The sequence below is a fragment of the Cryptotermes secundus genome, unplaced genomic scaffold, assembly GCF_002891405.2.
Source record: "Cryptotermes secundus unplaced genomic scaffold, Csec_1.0 scaffold860, whole genome shotgun sequence".
Classification (NCBI taxonomy): domain Eukaryota; kingdom Metazoa; phylum Arthropoda; class Insecta; order Blattodea; family Kalotermitidae; genus Cryptotermes; species Cryptotermes secundus.
In genome coordinates this window covers 330,351-351,762 of record NW_019739976.1, presented here as the reverse complement: position 1 = coordinate 351,762, position 21,412 = coordinate 330,351, and the positions used below count along the sequence as shown (strand labels likewise).

At 42.2% G+C, this 21,412-nt stretch overlaps 1 protein-coding gene across 7 annotated transcripts in view; it reads right to left on the bottom strand.

Moving 5' to 3' along the window:
- Positions 1-21,412, bottom strand: part of LOC111872245 (Kv channel-interacting protein 2) — a 324,290-nt gene that overhangs the window by 43,174 nt on the left and 259,704 nt on the right. For all 7 annotated transcript variants that reach the window (XM_023865942.2, XM_033754627.1, XM_023865947.2 and 4 more), the window contains one exon: positions 1,707-1,831. In XM_023865942.2, coding sequence (XP_023721710.1) covers positions 1,707-1,831 — 125 coding nt within the window. The remainder of the gene's footprint in view (positions 1-1,706; positions 1,832-21,412) is intronic.

Below are 21,412 nucleotides of genomic sequence, written 5' to 3'. Positions count from 1 at the left end.
TTGAAGGGACGAATTTTCATTTCCCGAGACGTATTGCGAACATTTTTCTTCGACGTCACATGGAAACACAAAGCGAGTGTCGAAGAAGCACGTAGTTCGCGGATCGAATCACGCCCGTGCACACTGCAACGGGCGATATCATAGGCAAATATGTACACTTTTCTTTCCTTTATTTCAAAGCCTCACGAGGCGGGATAGCCACTGCGCTACGGATGGGCGACCGAGGAATTGAAGTTCGATTCCCAGCTGGGCAAGAGATTTTCATTTCCATAGCGTCCACACCAAACTCTGAGGCCCACCCAGTCTCCTATTCAATGGGTACAGGAGCTCGTTCCCCGAGAATAAATTTGACCACACATATCTCTCTAGTGCCGCGGTTAAATGTGTGGAACTATGGCTCCACGTCCCTACGCGCTTTCGTGGGGGTGGTGGTTAATTAGGCATCGAGACAAGTTTTGCTGTGCCTGAAAAGTTCGATGTTCTGATGTATAAACGCCGTGCAGACTCCATAAAGGCTATGGACGTTTCGGAGAAACATGTCGCCTCTTTCTTCAGAATTGATGAGAAAACCAAACAAGGGACGAGCATGAAGTATGCAGCAAGTCCATGTCACATGTTCCTCAGAAAACGTCGGTGACTTTCGACGGACTACATAACGTCATACCCCAGAAAACTGCAGTCTGCGCAACCAGCGCTGTGGGGACCACAAACTTTCCTACACCCGATTTGTCATTATGACTGGAGATATTTGGCGCTAGTGCTGCAACACAGTCCTACTTAGTGGCACTGCACGATACGTAACCATTTGCCTGAGGCACCAAAGTTCTACAAAGACATTGTCAAGGAGAATACTAAAACTACGATCTTCTGAGCTTTCTTTTACTTTCGAGAATAAATAACAACGTTTCAGAATAACTTGCTACGTCCATATTCAGGTTGAAGGAATCGATTTTTCTTTCAATTGACCTAATCATTCCAGCCACACTAAGACCCTGTGGGCGACTCAGCCTCTAACAGAAATGAGTACCAGGAATCTTCCTGAGGGTAAAGCCTGACAACTTCACCGCCATCTGTGAGTCAATTCTCTACAAAATGTGGGAGCCTCGACGTCTCATAATCCTTTGGGCCTCCACGGGCTGTTACAGGGATAGCTTTACCTAACATATTGCTTCAACGCATTCTTAGACGCTGAACATGGCCGCTGCACCATCTCCAAAAGCGAAGGTACATATATACCCAACTATACGACGTCACATCCAAGAAGACTGTATCTTTTAAGTTCTAACATACGCTTGTTTGTTTGCGCACTCATAGTCAATTCAGCCTTGGATCTCATTCAGGTGCTGAATTAAAATCAGTTTATTAGTAAGCAAGCTATCCCTGTAACAGGCCGTGGAGGCTCCCACATTTTAGGGACCATCGTCTCACAGATGGCGGTAAGGTTGATTGTCAGCCTTATGCGCCTGTCGGCTGCCCGTTACCCCCAGAAAGAATCCTGGTACTCATTTCTGTTAACGGCTGAGTCGACCCCAGGGCCATAGTGCGGCTGGAAGGATTAGGTCAACTGAAAAATCCAATGACCTCATCTGGAATCGAACCCGTGACCTTCCGGCTTGTAGCATAGTTTACTAAGCTCTTGAAATACTATAACTCAGGTTATGTGTGCCTTACAAAGAGTTAAGCCATACTTTCATCTTCCTGCCTACCTGCTTGAAGCCCCGGTAGATGAGCTGTATCTCCTTGCGAGAGAACTTTGTGGTCTTGGCCAGTTTGGTGAGTTCTTCCGGGCGATGCCGGGCCACGTGAATGTTGAACTCATCCAGCTCCTCCTCTGGAAGAGAACAAACAAAATCTGTATTTTGGGAATCGTTCGTCGAGTTACAAATTGTACAGCAATCCCTCTTCAACCGCAGGGCTTACTCTCTGACATGAATTCCCAGTGAAGATGACAAATACGGGAAACAAACTTCCTTCCTCAGTGACCAGAAAAACAGGGGCACAGATGAAACCACCAACTTAAAGTCAGAGGATGTGATAATGTGCTGCTTGATTAGGACTATTGCATATCTCAGGAGGATTGTGACAGGTGCGTAGGTTCTACGCAGCAATTACTTGGGGAACACGCAAGAAACTTGGGGCAAAAACCTGGTCCAAAGCCGCTTCGCACACCACGAATGTCACGTAAAGTTTCCGGGCCTCGAACCCGAGGCTCCCCGGTGAGAAGCCAGCACCAAATCGCCTGAGTTATTGCATATCCATGTGAATGTGTTTAGTGGTTACCTAGGTGTTACATGCAGACAGATGGACATGTAGAAGCTAACGGGTAGACTCCGAACTCTTTACACAAACACATTCATGTCTCGAATGGGTTTCGAACTTCAAATTTCGATGTTCGGAACCTGTGTTTTGTGTCCATTCTAGAACTGCGCTTTTGAGGTTCTCTCGTGCTGAAATCTTTTCAATGAGCTCACGTACAAGCAATCTGATTGGCCTCCATTTGTACTCTCTATCGCTTCGTCACGTTGGCGCATTCGATGACTTCCCCTGAAAAAGCGGAAAATTTGCCAGTGACCGGAAATTGTTACAGAAAACTGATAAATAAAAGCATGTAAACGGTTTACAGCCTGGATTCTAGATTCACACTTTGTGGGGAATTATAACAAGTTAGGAAACATACGGACAGAAAAATTCGAGAGCTACTGTGCACTTTTAACTACGCACGAAAGTTGCATGGCTCATAGCGTATGTGTAACGGACAAAAAAACGTTTCATTCCTCTGTACAGTTTCCGTTCGAAATCCTTTTCGCTCCGATAGGCATTTAACGAGTTACGTTCGAAATGCTCGCTGGACTTCACGTAAAGTATCCGTTATTGTTGAACTGGAATACCTCAACAATCCAATAAAAACTGTCTCAAATAGGAGATTTCTCGAGAATTTGTTCAGCGATTTTCTAATTGTTACATGAAGACCAGACAGATGTCACGAAACTGATAAGTGACTTTTCGTTGGGAACGCGCCAAGTGTGAGGCAGTTTACACTTAATGGGTGGCGAGGTACACGTCATACTTTCAGAAGCAAGGCTGTGACGTCACTTATACAGAATTCCATTCTCTACAAAACAGTTCATCTGTGTCATCCGATCCCCGTTTGTCTCGCTGTAAACTTGTCACTGAGCGGGTTACCGAACTGATAATGCTCTAGGATTACATTTTGGAGGTGCTCGCTCTACTTTCAGACGCGACACCGGTTATCCTGACTAAAGTTCTTCGTTGTTGTCCTCAGTCCTTCTAGGCAAATTTCAGATTAGTACTCGACTAGGCTACGACAGCTTCGTTTAATGTCCTCTCCAATTCATCCACTGATTATGCTGCTTTCCGGCGCTGTATAACCTAAACGCTGAAGGCACTGTAAAACAACCCACCACCCAAAAGCAAAGATCTCAGTACACAAAGTATCGCAGATATTTCCTCCGTTACGAAACTTCGGTCACTCATTCAGCGAGGACAGACACGTTACGTGAGGTGCGGAGATAGGGAGGGCTGCTGCTCAATTGTTCGCCAGCCCAGACAAGTTCCGGCCGCCAGAGAGAGAAGTTAGCAACAGTTTCCGCTCAGAGAGCGTACATATCTCTCTGCTGTCCAACTGAATTGAATTACAGATTTGACTTGACGCGTAAAATTAACAACATAAAAATGTTTACTCCTCTGAAGTCTGAATATCATCTAAATAATATTTAAAAATTCATGTCACAGAAAACATTTCGTTTCCATCACAAAAACGATGGTAAAGTTAAAAATATGTAAAGTTACATTTGCGATTAATTAATTAATTAATTAAGCACCACGTCACGAATACGTATGGCGCAGCGGAGGTATAGCTGCATCATGACGTAGGCACTAGATGGAGTTGAGTGGTCAGCTTCACGGCCCTGTCGCTTTACACCCGGAGAAAGAGCAGGCGGTACCCATTGGATAGGAGGTTGGGTGGGCCCCAGAGCCCGTCTGGACGCTGTGGAGAAAGATGAATCATGTTGACTGTGACAGTCTTATGAAACATTACACGGTGTGGACAGAATGCGGTGTCTTTTAATACTAAAGTTGGTGGTACTTATAGTAACCACTGCTCTTTAAAGAATTACTCTTCTTTTATTTATCATGAAACGTGCGTTTCGGCTTAAAAAAAGCTTTTCTCCGACTGCCTCAAAATTCGCGTCAACTCTGTACGAAGTACTCCAACGGAGTACGGCGGAAGGCAAATAATGTTTACTTTTCGTTGACTGTAATCAGATAATCGCCATGCCAAAAAAAAATGTTTCAGATCCTAAAGACATGTATATTCTACGTTGCAGATATATCCGTAGGCCTACGAGGGTCAGTTTCCTAATAAAATTAGTAATGAATCCTCATCTCAACTCCATTAAAATTAGAGTTTCATTGGATCCATAGGAACCAAAACTAACTTCCTGCAAAACATAAGCACTCTTCTTAAACTTAAGTTTATCCTTACGTCCGTGACAGCAACACCGCACCGGCGACCTCCTATCGCTAAGAAAACTACAGACATGTTTCCCTCAAACAAACTCCGTGGCCTTTAGTGCGGAAGCGAACTATACCGACCAAGAGACCGTCGCTTGTCGGCGAAGTTAGTGCCAACGTTTGCGGATAGAGGGTGTCGCGTGGTCAGCGCAACGGATCCCCACGGCCTTTAATCTCGTCATTCTAGACCGGGGCCGCTATTTCCTTGAAATACCTCCTCAATTATCCTCATGAGGCTGAGTGGACCCCGTTCCAGACCCACTACTTCTCAGAAAATCTGGTAGCGCCGGGAATCGAACTATGGACCTCTAGATCTGTAGCCAGGAACTCTGACCACTAGACTACATAGCTGTCCATGTTTCCCTTACAAGCGAAAAATCCTGTCCCTAATTCATGATTCACATTCCCATATATACAAAACGATATGCACCCACACACTTGTTGGAAAACCTGAAGAGGACTGCAGGAAGACCTAGGAGCAGACGAGAGAATCAGATAAAAGGATGAGTATCGACTGGAGTTATGTGGTTAGCTCTTGTGAAAACTGTTATGAACATTTTGGTCTCATTAAATGACAGAAATTCTTTCAGTAGCTGAGCAACTATTAGCTTTCCAAGAAGGGTTTAGCTCCATTGAGTTAGTTAATTACATTCCTGACAACGCCGCATGTTCAATAAAGCCAATACCGACCGACCGCATTTTCAAGATACTAAAAATGCCAAAAGTGTGCGGTTAAGGGCTGAGTCACTCAGGTGGGCTTTGGGTCTACTCAGTCCAGTATTCAAAATGCAAAGAGGCTTCGAACCCCACAGAACTGTCAGTATATGTAACAGTACTTCAACAAATTGGATTTAAATTACAGTTAACTGAAACTGTTGTTAATGTATTCAATCAATTTTGTATCAAAATAACAATTTTACGAGTTCAATTTCAGTAAAGCGTCCGATTTCAATTGGATGCTTGTGTCTAGAGACATCCATGACTGATGTAATTAGGAACAAAAACCCAGGGTACAAACAGAAATGTAATATAACACATTGCATTGTTCTCTGCATGCAGGATTCCTATGCGAATCGCTTTTATGTTCTCACGCGGCATCCATTTGCAACTGAGGCAATGTCTTGAATCAGTTATTCGTGTGCGTCGCCGTCACACAGTGACGCAGGTCATAACGTCATTAGAAAGTTACCAGATTGTATTTTCAACGTAGCATAGGAACCAGATCGTCATACCAGGTCTCCTTGAACACAGAACTTTGTAGGATTTGAGGATGAAGAATGCCGTAACGCCTCCATCTTCAGGGTAGAAAAAAATAAAAACTCCGCGAGCGAGGAACCAGCGTGAGTACCTCCGAAACGTCGGTTTATACAATATCTACACGGTGCCGCATCCAAGAAGACGGCATTCTTCACAAAAAGACTTTTCTCAAGAAAGTTTTAGACGTAGAGCAGCAACTGCTCCTCACAAATTGTAGGCCCATTTGGAAGGTGAAACCAACCGTGTCACACCCAGACACGTACTGCCTCCCGCTCGTAGCAACCACTTTATTGCTAATGTGGGACACGGTCCCTTGGGGCTCATTAGAGAGGAAGCCATGAAAGGCTGTTAATTACTATTCCAAATTCTTTTGCGCAACAAGATAAATGCCTGAAGAGCTTGCTGTAGTGGCGCTGCGCTAGACACGTGGCTCCAATATCGTCCGGGACACAGACTATTCCTTGATATCCGTGGTTTTCCTTAATTCCTCCAGGTTATTCCGGTATGTTACCTGGAGTAGACCACGACCATTTCCTTCCAAGTCCTTTAGAATCCATCATTAACCAATCAACATTTAATTCAACGATACATAATCCGGACAACTTCGTGAAATGTACCAGAAGAAAAGAAGCACCTCTTCAATCCCTCTCCATGGAGATAATTCTGGAAATAGTTTACTTATTTTTTGGACGCCCCTTAGATTTGTTGTGTAACACTTACAGCACAGTGGTAACAACATATACTTAGTTAGTTAGTTATTGGAGAGGGTGGGTTTCCCCATGCACTTAGACCAGTATTGGTCCATTGTGCTTCCCTCTACGATATTCTACCAGTCTCTATACCCTACCGATAATGGTGCGTACCATCAGTCCCGCCGAGCAAGCGAGTTCGGCCTCTACTGGCTTGGCGGTATCTATAATGCTTCCCCCATCTATCAGAGGCCTTAGAGACTATTGTTGGGCGGGAAACGTCCTGGAATTTGGCTCGGTGATCTCCTTTGGAGATATGAGGTTCTTTTACGTGCCGTAAAGTTACGACACGGGACACACGGTTTAAAGTCCCTCCCGGAGGACTTGTTCCCTGAATTTTTCCGCCCTTAAAAATTCGACGACCTCCGCCGGTTATTTGAACCCGCGTACCACGAGTCATGAGGTGGGAACGTTACCTCTAGACTACGGAGACCGCTACAACATATACTTACTTCAACACTCCGAAACTCTCCATTTGCCGATATTATGCTTAGTGAAATGAACTGTGGTTTCTCAGTGAGGAAGGAAACATTTGTACAGATAACTAGCGACACATAGTCTTGCCAGAACTTAGCCACACCAGCGTGAGTGAGAACGCTTCACCTTAGCGCAAAACATGTCTCTCCAACCTGCACCACCATTACATTAATTAATGACGTGACAGCTGGAAGATATTAGCGCAGATGGCAGCAGTATTCACTCTGATCCAGCTCGCTACAGTTCTCTGCTGCAGTGCGGAGGGAGAGATCTTGAGACAGGGCAACTTTCACTGTCTTATCACACTGTGTAACATCATTGGTCCCGTAATTCCTTGCTCTGCTATTCCACAGCTTTTCAAATAATATTATCGACTAAAGAAACAAATTCAGCGGAGCAAAACGGGCATCGTGTGAAGCTATTAGGTCAAATCAGTCAACTACTCAAATGTAACCTCCCCTTAAGGAACATGAAGAATAATTACTGCGCTCACAAGAGTCTACAATGATATCATATCCAGAGTCAGTTGAATCCTATTAATTTAACATTAATATTTAGTCAACCAATATTATATTTAAGCATCCTGTTGCATTTACATATCTTTAAAAACACACAATACGAGTATATTCAGTCCTGAATGCAACTATTTTCACTTTTATTGTCCTCCTTACGATATGTTTCGGCCTCAAAAGGTCATCATCAGGTGTTTTGCCCACACACAAGAGTTAGCATCAGCATACGCAGGGGCAAGGAACAACATACAAATAGGAACAGAAACAAGACACGAACACCAAGCAGCAACATACACGTAGAACTATATAACTTGGATAAGTGGACGACGCCACAAATAGAGGTTCAAGAATTAAATAATTCTAAGAAATGTTAAGACATTTCAAACCAAAATTAATCTAGAAAGTGAGTGAAATTATTCATTGCAAATAAATATCGAGTGTGCTTCGAGTAAATTGAACAAGAAACTCCACATTCGCAAGTGTAAAAATAAGTGAACATTTTATACAGTGAGGCCGCAACATGTCAAAAGGAGGAGAAATAAAAGTGAAAATAATTGCATTGAGGACTGAATATATTGTGCTTGCGTTTAAAGTTACTCAACAATGTAGCAATATGCATTCCTCTTCTCCCCATTCGTGCTATATATTCCTACCGTCTTTTCATAACTTGTATTCAAGTCAAGGTGGATGAGGTGGGCAGGGCATGTAGCACGAATTTGGAGAAGAGGAATGCATATAGGATATTGGTGGGAAAGCCAAAAGGAAAGAGTTCACTGGGAATACCAAGGCGTAGGTCGGTGGACAATATTAAAATGGATCTTAGAGAGAAAGAATGGGATGGTATGGATTGGATTGATCTGGCTTAGTTTAGGGACCAGTGGAGGACTCTTATGAACATGGTAATGAACCTTCGGGTTCCATAAAATACTGAGTATTCTTGAGTAACTGCAAATTTGGCTTCTCCTCAAGAAAGGCTCAGCTCCGTAAGTAAGTAAGTAAGTGCTCCGACCACCTTATTCTCCGTGATCTGATGTGCGAGGAGTACAAATTATGAAGCTCTTAACTGCGTAATCTTATCCATCCTGCTGTCACTTCCTCTCTCCTTGGTCGAAACATTCTCCTCAGCACCCTGATCTAAAACACCCTCAATTTATGTTCATTCCTTGAAGTCAGAAACCACGTTTCACACCCATGCAAAACTACAGCTCCACCTACGTCCTTAAATAGCAGCCACTAAGGCACATTTTTCTGGAATGAATGGCAGAAAGCATTTCCCCAATTTAACCTGCTCTTAATTTCTTCGTAAACGCAATTTTGATTTGTTACTGTCGTCGCCAAACATCGAAATCTTACCACATTTTCAAAGGTTCTGTGTGTTAGTTCAGTTCCCACTTCGGATATTTCAACATCACAACATATACCAGCCGATTAATGTTGTTTAGGAATATAATCGTCGTTTAATTTGAGAATCATTCTAGACACACACTCTCTCTCTCTCTCTCCCCATACACACGCACACACACACACACACACACACACACACACACTGTGTGTGGGCAAAATGTTGAATTTTAATACATTAAATGAGGTAGTACATATAGTAGTTACCACTGTGTTTTAAACGGTTAGTCTGACCCCTTCATACAACTATGAAATATCGCTAGCTTCTATTTTTGTTTGGGAATAGTTTCTGAAGCGCTATATTTAAATATTTTCCCTTCCATTCCCTTGTTACTTGTTGTACGATTAATAAACCTTTCGTACAATTTTCACTCGTTATATCTGTGTCAGCAGTAGGCCTCAAAAACAAATGCATTCCCACATCACGTGACTTTATATTTTTTTTAATGCTAGTGGGGTGGGACTAAGTCCCTTGTACTGCGGCCACTTCTGGCCTATTGTACCAGCTCCAGATGATACGTGAGGGTGATTGTGGAGCAGTTGGTGGAATGAAGCTTGGCAGGGGAAACCGAAGTACTCGGAGAAAACCTGCCCCAGCCCCACTTTTTCCACCACAAATCCCACTTGACCAGACCCGGGATCGAATCCGGGCCGCCGCGGTGGGAAGCCAGTGACTAACCGCTTGAGCTATGGCGCGGCCTGACTTTACCTTACTAATAAAATAGTGGAATTAGTTTTGCTCCTCCTTTGGCTTGATTTCAAGATTAGGCTACACGAATGGGCTCCCATTTAAACTCGCTCCTAGGCTGGAATGCTTGCAGAGCGCACCTCATCCCGGAGACTGGCTGATCAAAGTCTCGTCCGAATAAAAATGAAGCTATTTCATGCACAATGGTGGAATTTTGTTGCTTCTGGTGAAGGGAGGCTCTCAGGCGCCAAGATTCTGAGGAAACCTGCTCCCCTGTTTCGTGTTACCTGTACAAACTGAGGCTCAATCGAAGTGAATGGAACAGGAGCTCATAGTTCCTCAGCTTATCCAGAAATTACCCCGTATTTTACCTAACCAGAATGTTCACAACAGCTGTCCACTGGTTACTATCATGAGCCACGTGAATTTGTGCACCCACACTGCATTCCTCTAATCATCAATTTTAATATTATACTCTATTCTCTCCTAGACTTTTCAAGTGGCCTCTTTCGTTCAGGTCTTACAACTAAAATGCTGTAGGTATATCTAATGTCTCTCATGCGTGCTACGAGGTATATAGCAAGTTTATCCGAAGAAATATGAATTACAGTTTCTCCCCCCCNCGAGTCGCCCGAGAAGCTATGTCTGTCCCGCTAGATGCTAAGCAAAGGACAAATGTAAAGTTGTCCCTGTGTTTAATGAATTAAACACTACGCCATGAAGACGTATGGGGGAGTGGGTGTGTAAATACACGTATTCTTGGGCCCCAGCATTAGTTGGAGATGAATGATCAGTTTGACGCGCCAGCCGCTTTAGCCCCGAGGAAAGAGCCTCCGATACCAGCTCGATATTAACAGATTATTGAGTTTAAGTTCTCACGGTGGTTCACTGTTGGCGTTCATGTACCTCTTTGGATTTTACACTGTGAGAATTTGGGCAGTGTTGCCATCATTTCGGTAGTACGTGTTTCATGCATGTTTGGGGTCCAAGCTGGAAGATAAAGGCACCAGTGGATTATACACACACACACACACACACACACAAATTGCAATTGCCACTTAAGTTACTTCATGTAACAATGATTAACTTCCGACCAGGCGCTAAATTGCCATATGTTATGGGACAATGAGCGGGTCAGTTAGGAGCGGGCAAGATATATCTTTATTGTCATTATTATTTAATTAATTATAATCAGAGAATCAGCTATGAAAGAATTCCGAAAGAAGTTTCAAAATATTGTGACATGACGCCTGAAAGCCGGATCGAAACGTCCATTACTGGCCAACACCTTGCTAAATGCGCCGTTACTGTAGTTTTGTTAGAAGCATATCCATCTTAACAACTTCTTAAATGAAGAATAGACGCGAAGTAAAACCACTGGAGGCGGTGATCTCTATTCGGTTCTCCCGAAGTTATGAAAGGAAAGGAATTTGCCAGACAGAGGATGAATGAAGGAGCCATACTGGGGACCTTACCGAGTTGCAGTAGAAGACTAGAGGCTAGACACCAGCGCGAGATCTAGAGAACAGTCAGAGATTCCTTATCAAGAGTTAAATGTGTGAACTGTTGTAATAAAGTGAAATTGTAATACAGACACCCAATAAATCCAGTCATCAAATCTATAACCTACAAGTATCAGTCACGCTACCCCTAATACATGACAATATCATTCAAAAGGAAAAGGTAGTTTGGGAAGATCTCTGAATCGATGGAAGGATTCTGTTTTTTCACATCTATAACAGGTCTCATTACACCCGATACTTGAAAGCCCGATGATGATGATGATGATGATGATTGTAATTACAAAGTCCTTTTTGTCTACTGCCATTTAAAGAAATGAGGACAACTTCAGTTCATTGGTTAAGTTTGAGGGGTAACAGTGCCATACTGGTTAAGAACCACGGGCTTGTAAATTAATTCAGTATTGTACGCACACAGCTGCGCTTCCTGAGCACCCCCCTTCCTGCAGCTTCACAATTAAAGTTCCGCGTTTGGAATACGTGTAGCAGGCTGTGAACTGGTATGCATAGAAATCTTAAGAGACGGAAAGTAAGGCGAGTTCGAACCTCGGAACATCTGTTCGCACAAATTTATGGATATCTGTCGTATTCCCAACAAAATGCCGGAGTCAGGTTATATTATAAAAAGGGAGCACTTGTGTTTAAAAGCAGGCTGTAAAAAAAGTAAATAAAAGTGTTCCATTTACAACATTTCACATTACATGAGGTGCAGAACGGAATCACATGAAAACGGCAACTCAAAGGGATCAATGAAAAATATTGGAAATATTCATTTCTGACTAGCTGGTACACAGAAACAAGAATATCGCTGAATTTGTAATATTAGCTACAGAGTGATTTAAAAATATTATAAGGTGGATGGCCTGAGCGTTGATAGGTAACGGACCGGCAAACACACGCGATACACGCTCGCAACAATGAAACGACGTTACGCAACCCACTTCTAGGCAATGCCTCAGTGAACAGACTTCCGCGCAGACGCAATGACATCACACTGCAACAGTACTATCACGTGACTTGTTTTCTGTGGTCAGTGTGGAGGCTATATAACGGGGTTCTAGGAATAACCAAGGCAGTGGGGGCGGCGTAATTTATACTTCCTGTGTCTGTGACGTTGATTTGGGCGTGTTCTGATGTATTATGAGGTCGAACATGTTACGTTGGCTATTACTTTCTTTTGTGTGTTCTTGTTCGTCTATCAATTTATTTACTTTCATAATGCCTCTTTTTTTTTTTGGCTTTTTCAATCATTTCCATGATTACTGTCATCGGCCCGTACTGATGGTGTTTATTTAGTATGTGTTGGGCAAATGCTGATTCGTCCGTGTTTAGTCTTATGTTTCTCACGTGTTCTTTGTATCTTGTTAGATTTCTACCAGTTTGGCCGATATATACTTTTTGGCAACTTTGGCTTGTTATTTCCTATATCCCACTTTGTTCGTAGGGGTTTATTTCTCGTTTTTCATTTATCAGTTTACCTGTTGTGTTGGCTGTTTTGAAGGCTATCTTTATGTTAGTGTTTTTGAATAGTTTTGTGACTTTTCGTATGTAATTTCCTGTATAAGTAGAAGTGACCCATCTTGTTCTTTTTCGTCTTTATTATCCGGGTTACCCATCTTTCGCTTAAGTTTGTTATACAGATGTGTGATGTCTTCCTTTCTATAGCCATTATTTAGTGTTATATTAATAATAGTATTTCTTTGCTTTTAGCATTTTCCTGAAGGGGTAGTGTAAGAAGTCTGTGTATCCAATTTTTATATGCTGGCAATTTTTGTTCTTTAGGGTGGCATGATTTATTATTTATTGTTATGTGTGTCGTTGTGGGTTTTCTGCATATTTCCATTTCTATCTGTCCGTGTCTATTAAATATATTTAAGTCCAGGCAAGCTAAATTTTTTAAACACTTTAAAAGTTTTAATACCAGGAAGGCTGCTGTGATTGTGAAAAGATGAATATTGTGTACACTGTGTATTCCAGGCATTATTTGTGTATGTAATTTAGTAATCAGAACACCTATTGTGATGGTGGTCTCCGAATAAGTATTGATGTTCCCTCTGAAGATGATCCGTAAGTCTGTGTGTGTGTGTCTCTCTCTTACTCTTTTCTTTCTCTTTCTCTCTCTCTCAAGTCTCAATTCTGAGACAGTAAAATATGGTCGCGAGTCCCAAGGGACTCAGACCCGAGAAAGACTGCGCTGGCAAGAGCCAGCAGCATATACAGAAGACAGACCAGTCCTCTCGTCAGAGAAGGCACCCCACAGAAACAAGACCGTAACTGTCAAACGATAATAATTAATATCTGGTCATGAGCCCCAAATGGGGCTCGACACCAAGACTCACTGACTGACTGACCGTCAGTCGCAATGTGACTCTGACTCTGACTGACCAAGGCAGTGTGTTTCAGAGTATTTGAGAACATTTGAGTGTGTTTGAGTGTTTAAGGAACAGTAAGAGTGACAGTAACGGGAAGTTGGTAAAAGACCTGTGAAGATTAAAGTGCGAGTTGAAGAATACGTTTATGTGTAATACTGGAACATGTGATCCAGTGAAACTGTTATAGTTTCTGTGTTGAAATGTTAACAGGAGAGGACTAGTGTGCGCGTGCAACAGTGAATTATGAGGTGTATGTACATGCGCTACAGCGCTGTAGTTTAGGTCTAATTAAGAGAGAGTGTAACTGAAGTGCCAATAAATTCAGTCATCCGAACTAGAACCCGTCGTTTTCGTCTGGCATACCACCCTACACGTGACAATATATTCTCAGATATTCCATTTTAACATACCTTAACTAAAATTAATTTAATATTTCAAATTTAAGATTAATGTCCAAATTTAAGGTTTGAATTCGGGAGAAATTTATACTTATGTGACGAGAGAGAGAGAGAAAAGCAACAGCAAGTAGACATATACTTTCATTTTCCTACATGACTCTACTATTATAAAGAACCGAAGTTTTCTATGAAATGGCACCACGTTTTACGGTTATAATATTAATCATTTTTCAACTCAAAACACGTCATTATTTTGAGGCTGCTTCAGTCAGTGCATTCACCGGCGAATGAGGATCACATAAGTGCAAAGAAGCACTGCATTGAACAAAGTTACATTGAGAAGAAAACTTTGTTGAAGGTCTGATAGATTGATGGTTCGAAAATATTCCGCTCGAGGGCGTTCAGCACCTGAACCCGTTCCCAGGCAACTTAACGACGGGAGAACACTCACGGCGTAGGAGAGCTATGTACCCAGAAGGTCTACCATCCTTTCGTAAAGAAATAGTCAATTTCGCTATAAAATTTCAAGTGAATTGATCCAGATCGCCATAGCACTACCTGCTCATGTGCTGAAGGCTCGGAACCATATAAGAAAGAAATAAAGCAGTTTGGCCTTCTTGACTGGAAGGTTTTCGAACCTGTGAACTCTAGATGGAGTGGCCTCCTGACACAGGTTTTTCTGTATGGGGTGTTGAAGTTCTGATGAAGTAACTCGTCAATTATCCGCAAGGAGAAGAGAGCTTTTTTAAAGGGTAACTCACTCACTGAGTAAAAAAATTCCCAAAGTTTAATGTAACCCGAATATCATTAATTTATTAACAGAATTTTTTAATTTTCATTTTATGCATCCTGTTGTGTTACAATATACAACCTCTTTATTATATCCGTCACAACACAACTAATATCAAGATCAGACCATTTTCGGCCCTGCTACATGTTTCGGCTATTTATAGCCATCATAAAGCAAACACATGATTTACACACATATACACACCACTGAACCGCAGCACCAACAAAATTAGATACAATATTATTAAAATATATAAAAACACTTGACGTAAAAAATACAATAAATCAAGTTATATAAAACAGAAGTATGATATAAAATAAGAATAAAATTCTTTTGGTGTTTTTACATCAACGTGTCAGTCGTTGGTTTGTGAATTGCTTTTTTGTTTCGTTCCCACGGACAAGTTGGAATATTCATACTTATGCGTATATAAAACTGTATGAGGCTCGTAATGTTGATGTAGTAAAGTAAAGGACTAGAGTCGTTGTTCACATTCCCTGCAGTACGGACAATACTTTGTGAGATGAGGCACTGACTAATATTATAATTTACTTTACTACATCTACATTACGAGCCTCATATACAATTTTATATACGCATAAGTATGAATATTCCAACTTGTCCGTGGGAACGAAACAAAAGACAAATCGCAAACCAACGACTGACACGTTGATGTAAAAACACCAAAAGAATTTTATTCTTATTTTATATCATACTTCTGTTTTATATAACTTGATTTATTGTATTTTTTACATCAAGTGTTTTTATATATTTTAATAATATTGTATCCAATTTTGTTGGCGCTGCGGTTCAGTGGTGTGTATATGTGTGTAAATCGTGTGTTTGCTTGATGATGGCTATCAATAGCCGAAACATGTAACAGGGCCGAAAATGGTCTGATCTTGATATCAGTTGTGTTGTGACGGATATAATAAAGAGGTTATTAACAAAAGTCTGGTATTGCGTTCCATATAACTCCAGTCCACACCTTCCTACACTACTAAAATAAAATCTGTTTTAATAGAATGCTCTCCTATTTACGCCTGGATCCTACTTTTCATCACTTCACTTCTGGCCTTAAGACCAAATCGGGGTATGCATTTCTCGCACAACTGCTGCATGCCAAGCAGTCCCATTCTTCTTGAGTGTACGTTATCAAGCAATTAAACCGACAGATAATGTAGACTTGAAAGTCAGACAAGCGTTTCATTTCAAATCGCAATAGAAGAAACAGTACTCAAATTTAAATTAAGTTCACTGTGCAGTCGGTTCGCGCACAGAACCTACAACTGCTGCCCCAAAGAGAGTATCGATTTCCGCAGTGACGAGTCCTACTGGGAGCGGGCTTCACCTGTCATCGGTGCTGACGTAGGTTCAGAATATCACTGGATTTGAAATTGATATTAGTGACTAATATGCTCCGCTACACGGCATCATCTCTCTCTAAAATCTGACTGACTGAAAAATTGCTGCTGGACTTCGCCAGCACAGTGATTCTTGTTCCGAGTCCCACAGGACCCATGACCGTATTTTATTGATACCTGAGTCGAAGTCAACGTCACGTTACGACCGACGGTCAGTCGGCCAGTCAGCCTTGCTGTCTTGCCCCATCTGGGGCCCAACATCAGATTTTTATTACTGTCAGACAGTTGCAGGTTTGTCGATGTGGGGCGCCCTCTCTGACAAAAGGAATGATCTGTTATTTATCATGGCCAAAATCAGTAGTACATATCATCTGTATTTACAATTTTACACGGTGGCATTCTACATAGTCAACTGTAAACGAGGCCGGTTCCTTGTAGACACCTACTATTTACAGTTTTACATGTAACTGTAATGTACATGTATACATGTGCGTACAATATATACAAGACCTCTGTCAGTCTAGACTTGGTATAGCAGATCAAACCTGAAATTCTACTAAATAAATTTCAACGCCAGTTCGTGCCTCACAAGAAACAAATTACGTCTCCGTTAAAAAGCCCAACCGGTTAATGTTGTTTAGGGAAATAATTACTGTTTTTTGTGAGAATCGTACGGAACACATAAATACAGTGTATGGGCAGTAATTTGTGTGGATTAAATACAAACCTCTTTAATATTCAAGCAAGTGGTAAATATTGTGGCATATTTGCTCAAAGCAAAAACCAGTGAAAGAGCCGTTGCCAGCAAACAGCTCTGAACTACATTCGTTTCTAAGTAACGGCTCGGTAAACACGTTCCCGCTGCAACGGATAGAGCTATTATTGTTGGAAACTATGATTTCTATTCGGTCCGTGCATAGGGATTCTAAGGAATATAATTGGGGCAACCGGGTCAGTTCTGTACGGGAGTCTGTGAGGAAAACAAACAGTTGGAAGGGAGCCGCAATCCAGAGAGGACTTGAGCGCATGAAGCTGATGAATCTGCAGTGTTAGAAGCTGTTGTCAGAGAACGGCTAGTGATAACACAGCAGGCTACAATACCTTACTGGCAAGAAGATTGTACTCTTCATAAACATTAGTAGCTTATGCTTACTGGCCCAAGTCAAAGTGGATTTTAGAGGGGTGGGTTTTGAAAATGGATGAAACTGGCTCAGGATCGTATCCGGTGACAAGATTTTGTATTGGCGACGTTGAACCCTGGGGTTCTGCTACAGTATTATTTGTTCTATTCATTATATCATGTATGCTTGTGTGTTTAACCAAGTCGGCTGTCCCATCCTGTAGGCTATGTGATTATAATCTTAGTTCCTGAATTGCGCGTCCTAACTTCTCGATTTTGACATGAACGAGTACTTTCAATCTTGGATGAAAACTTCCCATGCATGTCAGGCTTTGAAAATGGGAACCAATTTCACCGTCTTCAGTTTCTCAAAAGAATATGCAGCTAGCTGACAAGCCGAAGCTGTAAAAAATCGAACCAGGTACTTCAAGCAGACAGTAATGTGCATTCAGGCTCCACCCAATTGGTTGTAACTTCAGCAAGTCAAAATACAAGACGGGGACACACTTCAACTTTCTTCTCGTCCAGTTCAACACTTAATTGGCAACCCGCTATACTCAGAAGCGTGCTGTGTTGCCTAGACATACCCGGTAACGCGTGTTTTCCAACTGAACTCCTGCTGCGTGGCTGTATTGACCACCCGCGGAGCCGTAAATTACAAAGGGACGCCAAATATTAAATGGCTCATGTTATGACGAAATTCTAAATACAACAGCAGCAGAACTCAGCTTCGTGTGACTGCTCTTGAACACTCTCTATGTAAATGTCTACGAAGCAATTCATTTCTCGAAGCCTGATTGAATTATAAACTGCAGCTGGTCTTCGCCACCACATTGATTATTTGTTCCGAGTCCAAGGTAACTCATAACACTGTTTTACGGTCTGACTGCTCCGGGAGGCTTCCAGCCATCTCAGCGTTGAAGCCTGAAGCCTGAAAAGAGAGGGAGAGAAAGTGGGGGTGGTACTGAGAGACACTACATTAGGGTGGGGGTAAGAAAGTATATATCCGGTTTTGAAGGTTCCCAGGCAGTGGCCGCTTGTCCTCCTGGTATAAGTAGAGCACAGGATCAGATTTTTTAAAATTATTTTTATATGACGCTGGGAGGGATGCATAATAGTAAAATTACAGATAACGTTGGGAGGACTGTATGTGAAGCATGCAGTGTAACGTAAAATTTGGGTACCAACTCAGCATTTGCACTAGGATTGAGGAAAACCACGGAAAGCCTTATTCGAGTTGGCCGGTCGCAGGACCTTCCGGATGCTGACATCTAGCCAGGAGTCCCTTATTAAATACGCGAACCCTAACACTGGACCATATCTGGCTGTTGCTTTATTTTAAGAAAACGTTTACATATGTGTTTCTACAGATTTTTTGTCAAATCTCAAATCTGAAGCCTGAACTCCACGTAAATAACATATAGGATTCAGTTTGTACCTCACAGGAAACACATTACGTCTCCGCTACAAAGCCCAACCGGTTAATGCTGTTTAGGGAAATAATTGCTGTTTACTGTGAGAACCATATGGAACACATAAATACACTGTGTGGGTACAAGGCAGTATATATAAATTCAGTTCGCACCTCACAGGAAACACATTACGGCTCCGCTATAAAGCCCAACCGGTTAATGCTGTTTAGGGAAATAATCGCTGTTTATTGTGAGAACCGTATGGAACACACAAATACACTGTTTGAGCAGAATGCAGAATTTAGTATGTTAAAGTGAGAGGCACATATAGTTACCATTTTACTTCAAAGTGTTAAGTGACGGTCTCAGTCTAGTCCACATGCTATGAATACATGCCCCGAGGAACACAAAGTCTTGTTCCTTGCCTCCCTACGTCAGTGGCAATGACAAACCGAAACAATGGCGATAATTAAAGGAGACAGGATTGAATTCCCTACAGAGATGTCACGTGATCACTTGTAACAGCCCGGACACATTATCCACATTCTCTCAGGCAAGTTACATTCTTCTAACCTAACTCAACGACCTCTATGAAGCGGAGCCCTTCATGACAAGCTGATAGTCGTTCAGATAGTAAATAAATTCCCCGCCTCCTATGGTACCCGAAAGTGCATTACCGTGATCACAAGAGTCCACCACTGGGCCATACACTCAGCTGAAAATTAGATGTAAATTTGTTTTCTATCACGGACCTAACAGAGAACGCCCAAAGATATTATGAAATTTATTGCGCACCCGTACCAGTATGTACGATGTCCACAGTTGTTAGAGCCATTTTCCAGTATTACGTTAGGACTTCGGGTGCGATTCGAATTCTCATAGTCAATATTTTTTTATTATCTTTATGTCTACAGCCCTTTGTTGGACTTTGGCCGCTTTTTCAGTTTCTTGATCCCATACACAGTCGGTAAGACTCCTTGGACGGGGGATCAGCCCATCGCAAGGCCGCTACCTATACACAGAATAAACGCATACAGACATCCATGCCTTGAGTGGGATTGGAACCCCCGATCCCAGCGTCCGAGGGAGCGAAGACAGTTCATGACTTGTACCACGCGGCCACTATGATTGGCCTTTTTTTAAATTCATGGGTGAACTTCAATTTCTTGAAAGCTCTAGCCAGTACATATTGTGATATCAGCAAGGAAAGCAACCACATCCAGGGCTAAGAACCGGTACATCTGCTAATCTACAGACAAGCTTACAAATTACTCCCGTCTCCTCCCAAGTCCCTCTCCTGTCTTTCAGTGCACCGTCTATTAAAGGTGTTTATACAACCCGCAATTATATCCCAAAGCACTGCAGGTAGTATAAATGTGTAGGAAACAATCTTGATAGAATTCAAGGCTCAGCGGGCTCTGTGTCTTCTGTCAGAGCGGACTGGAGCGCTGCAGCCAGACTCACAAACTGAACGGGCGTATCCATCACCAAGATTTATGGGATTTTCGGAAAGACAGAACAGCGAACGTCTCTTCGCTTTCACATGCAGAATTCATCAATTTGATTCTTTAAGTAAGCAGTAGGGTGGCGCACTGTTTGTTATCGCTTTGAAGCGTGAAATTCCTCTACATGATCTAAGCTTCTCACACCGCTGCTTAGGAAGAGATTTTATCTTCTTCCGCAACGTCCCTTCACACCGCGACTCCATTGCAAAATCATAAGAAAAACATGAACACACTGTGTGGGCAAAAAGGAGGGAAACCTAACGTCAATGCATTTGGTACGTACTATAATTACAAACGTGCCTTGAAAACGTTAGCGTATTAGACGAATTTTAAATAAAACTTCGGAGAACTGAATGTGGCAGTTTCTTTCAGCAGAAAGCTTTCTATAGTGTTCATAAAAATTAACCATAAAAACCATCATATTGTGATGCATACACGTAGACCCGTTGCTAAGCGATGACTCTATGAACAGAGGCCGTTGCTGGGTGACAATCGCAAACAAACATGTCTCCACATCAACGAATCGACGCGGACCAAAAGGGGTATTGTTTGAAGCGGTTTTCTACTTGGTGCTTGCCGAGAAGTTATAAGCGAGACGAGGTTTAGAGCTTAGTCAGTTGAGAGTCAGCCGGTGAAGAGAAGACTAGGAAATGGCCGCCAACCTGGGAGCTAGATAGTTGAAAGTCAGTTCTGTATAAGATGCTGTGAAGAGAGGACTTGACCGGGTGAAGCTGAAGAATCTCCACTGTTAGAAGCCGCTGCCAGGGAACGGGTGGTGAAGACAAAGCAGGCTGGGAAAGGCTTAGTGTGTGCTGTGGTGATTTGTGAATTTTATGGAGATTAACGGTGGCGCTGTAACTGCTTGTACTTACGAGTCGTGTGTATAAGTTGTCAATAGATCAAGTATCCAATCCGAAAGCCCGTCTACATTCATCCTTGCATGTTATCTCTTATGCTTACGGCAGCTCCGGATGGGAGAGATCAGGTTTAGGACAATCGCACTGTGAAGGCAGTGTACTAAGTGCTTGCACTTCATGTTCACTCTCACTTGACATATTTCTTGTATGGAGACGCACTGGGTTTTCTGTGAGACATGAACTGATTTTTTTTTTAATCTGGATGAACTTCGGGCACTAAAATTTGAAAAGAAACGTTTTTAGGACAGTTAGTACATCGAATTGTATTCCTCGCAGTATCGAGTCAGGCTACGGGATAATCAGGGCACTATTCTTTCTGCTGACGAAAGTTTTGTGGCTGCAGTAGTTCAGTTCCCACCGCTTTAAGGAAATCAGAGCAAATTTAGTGTGTGCG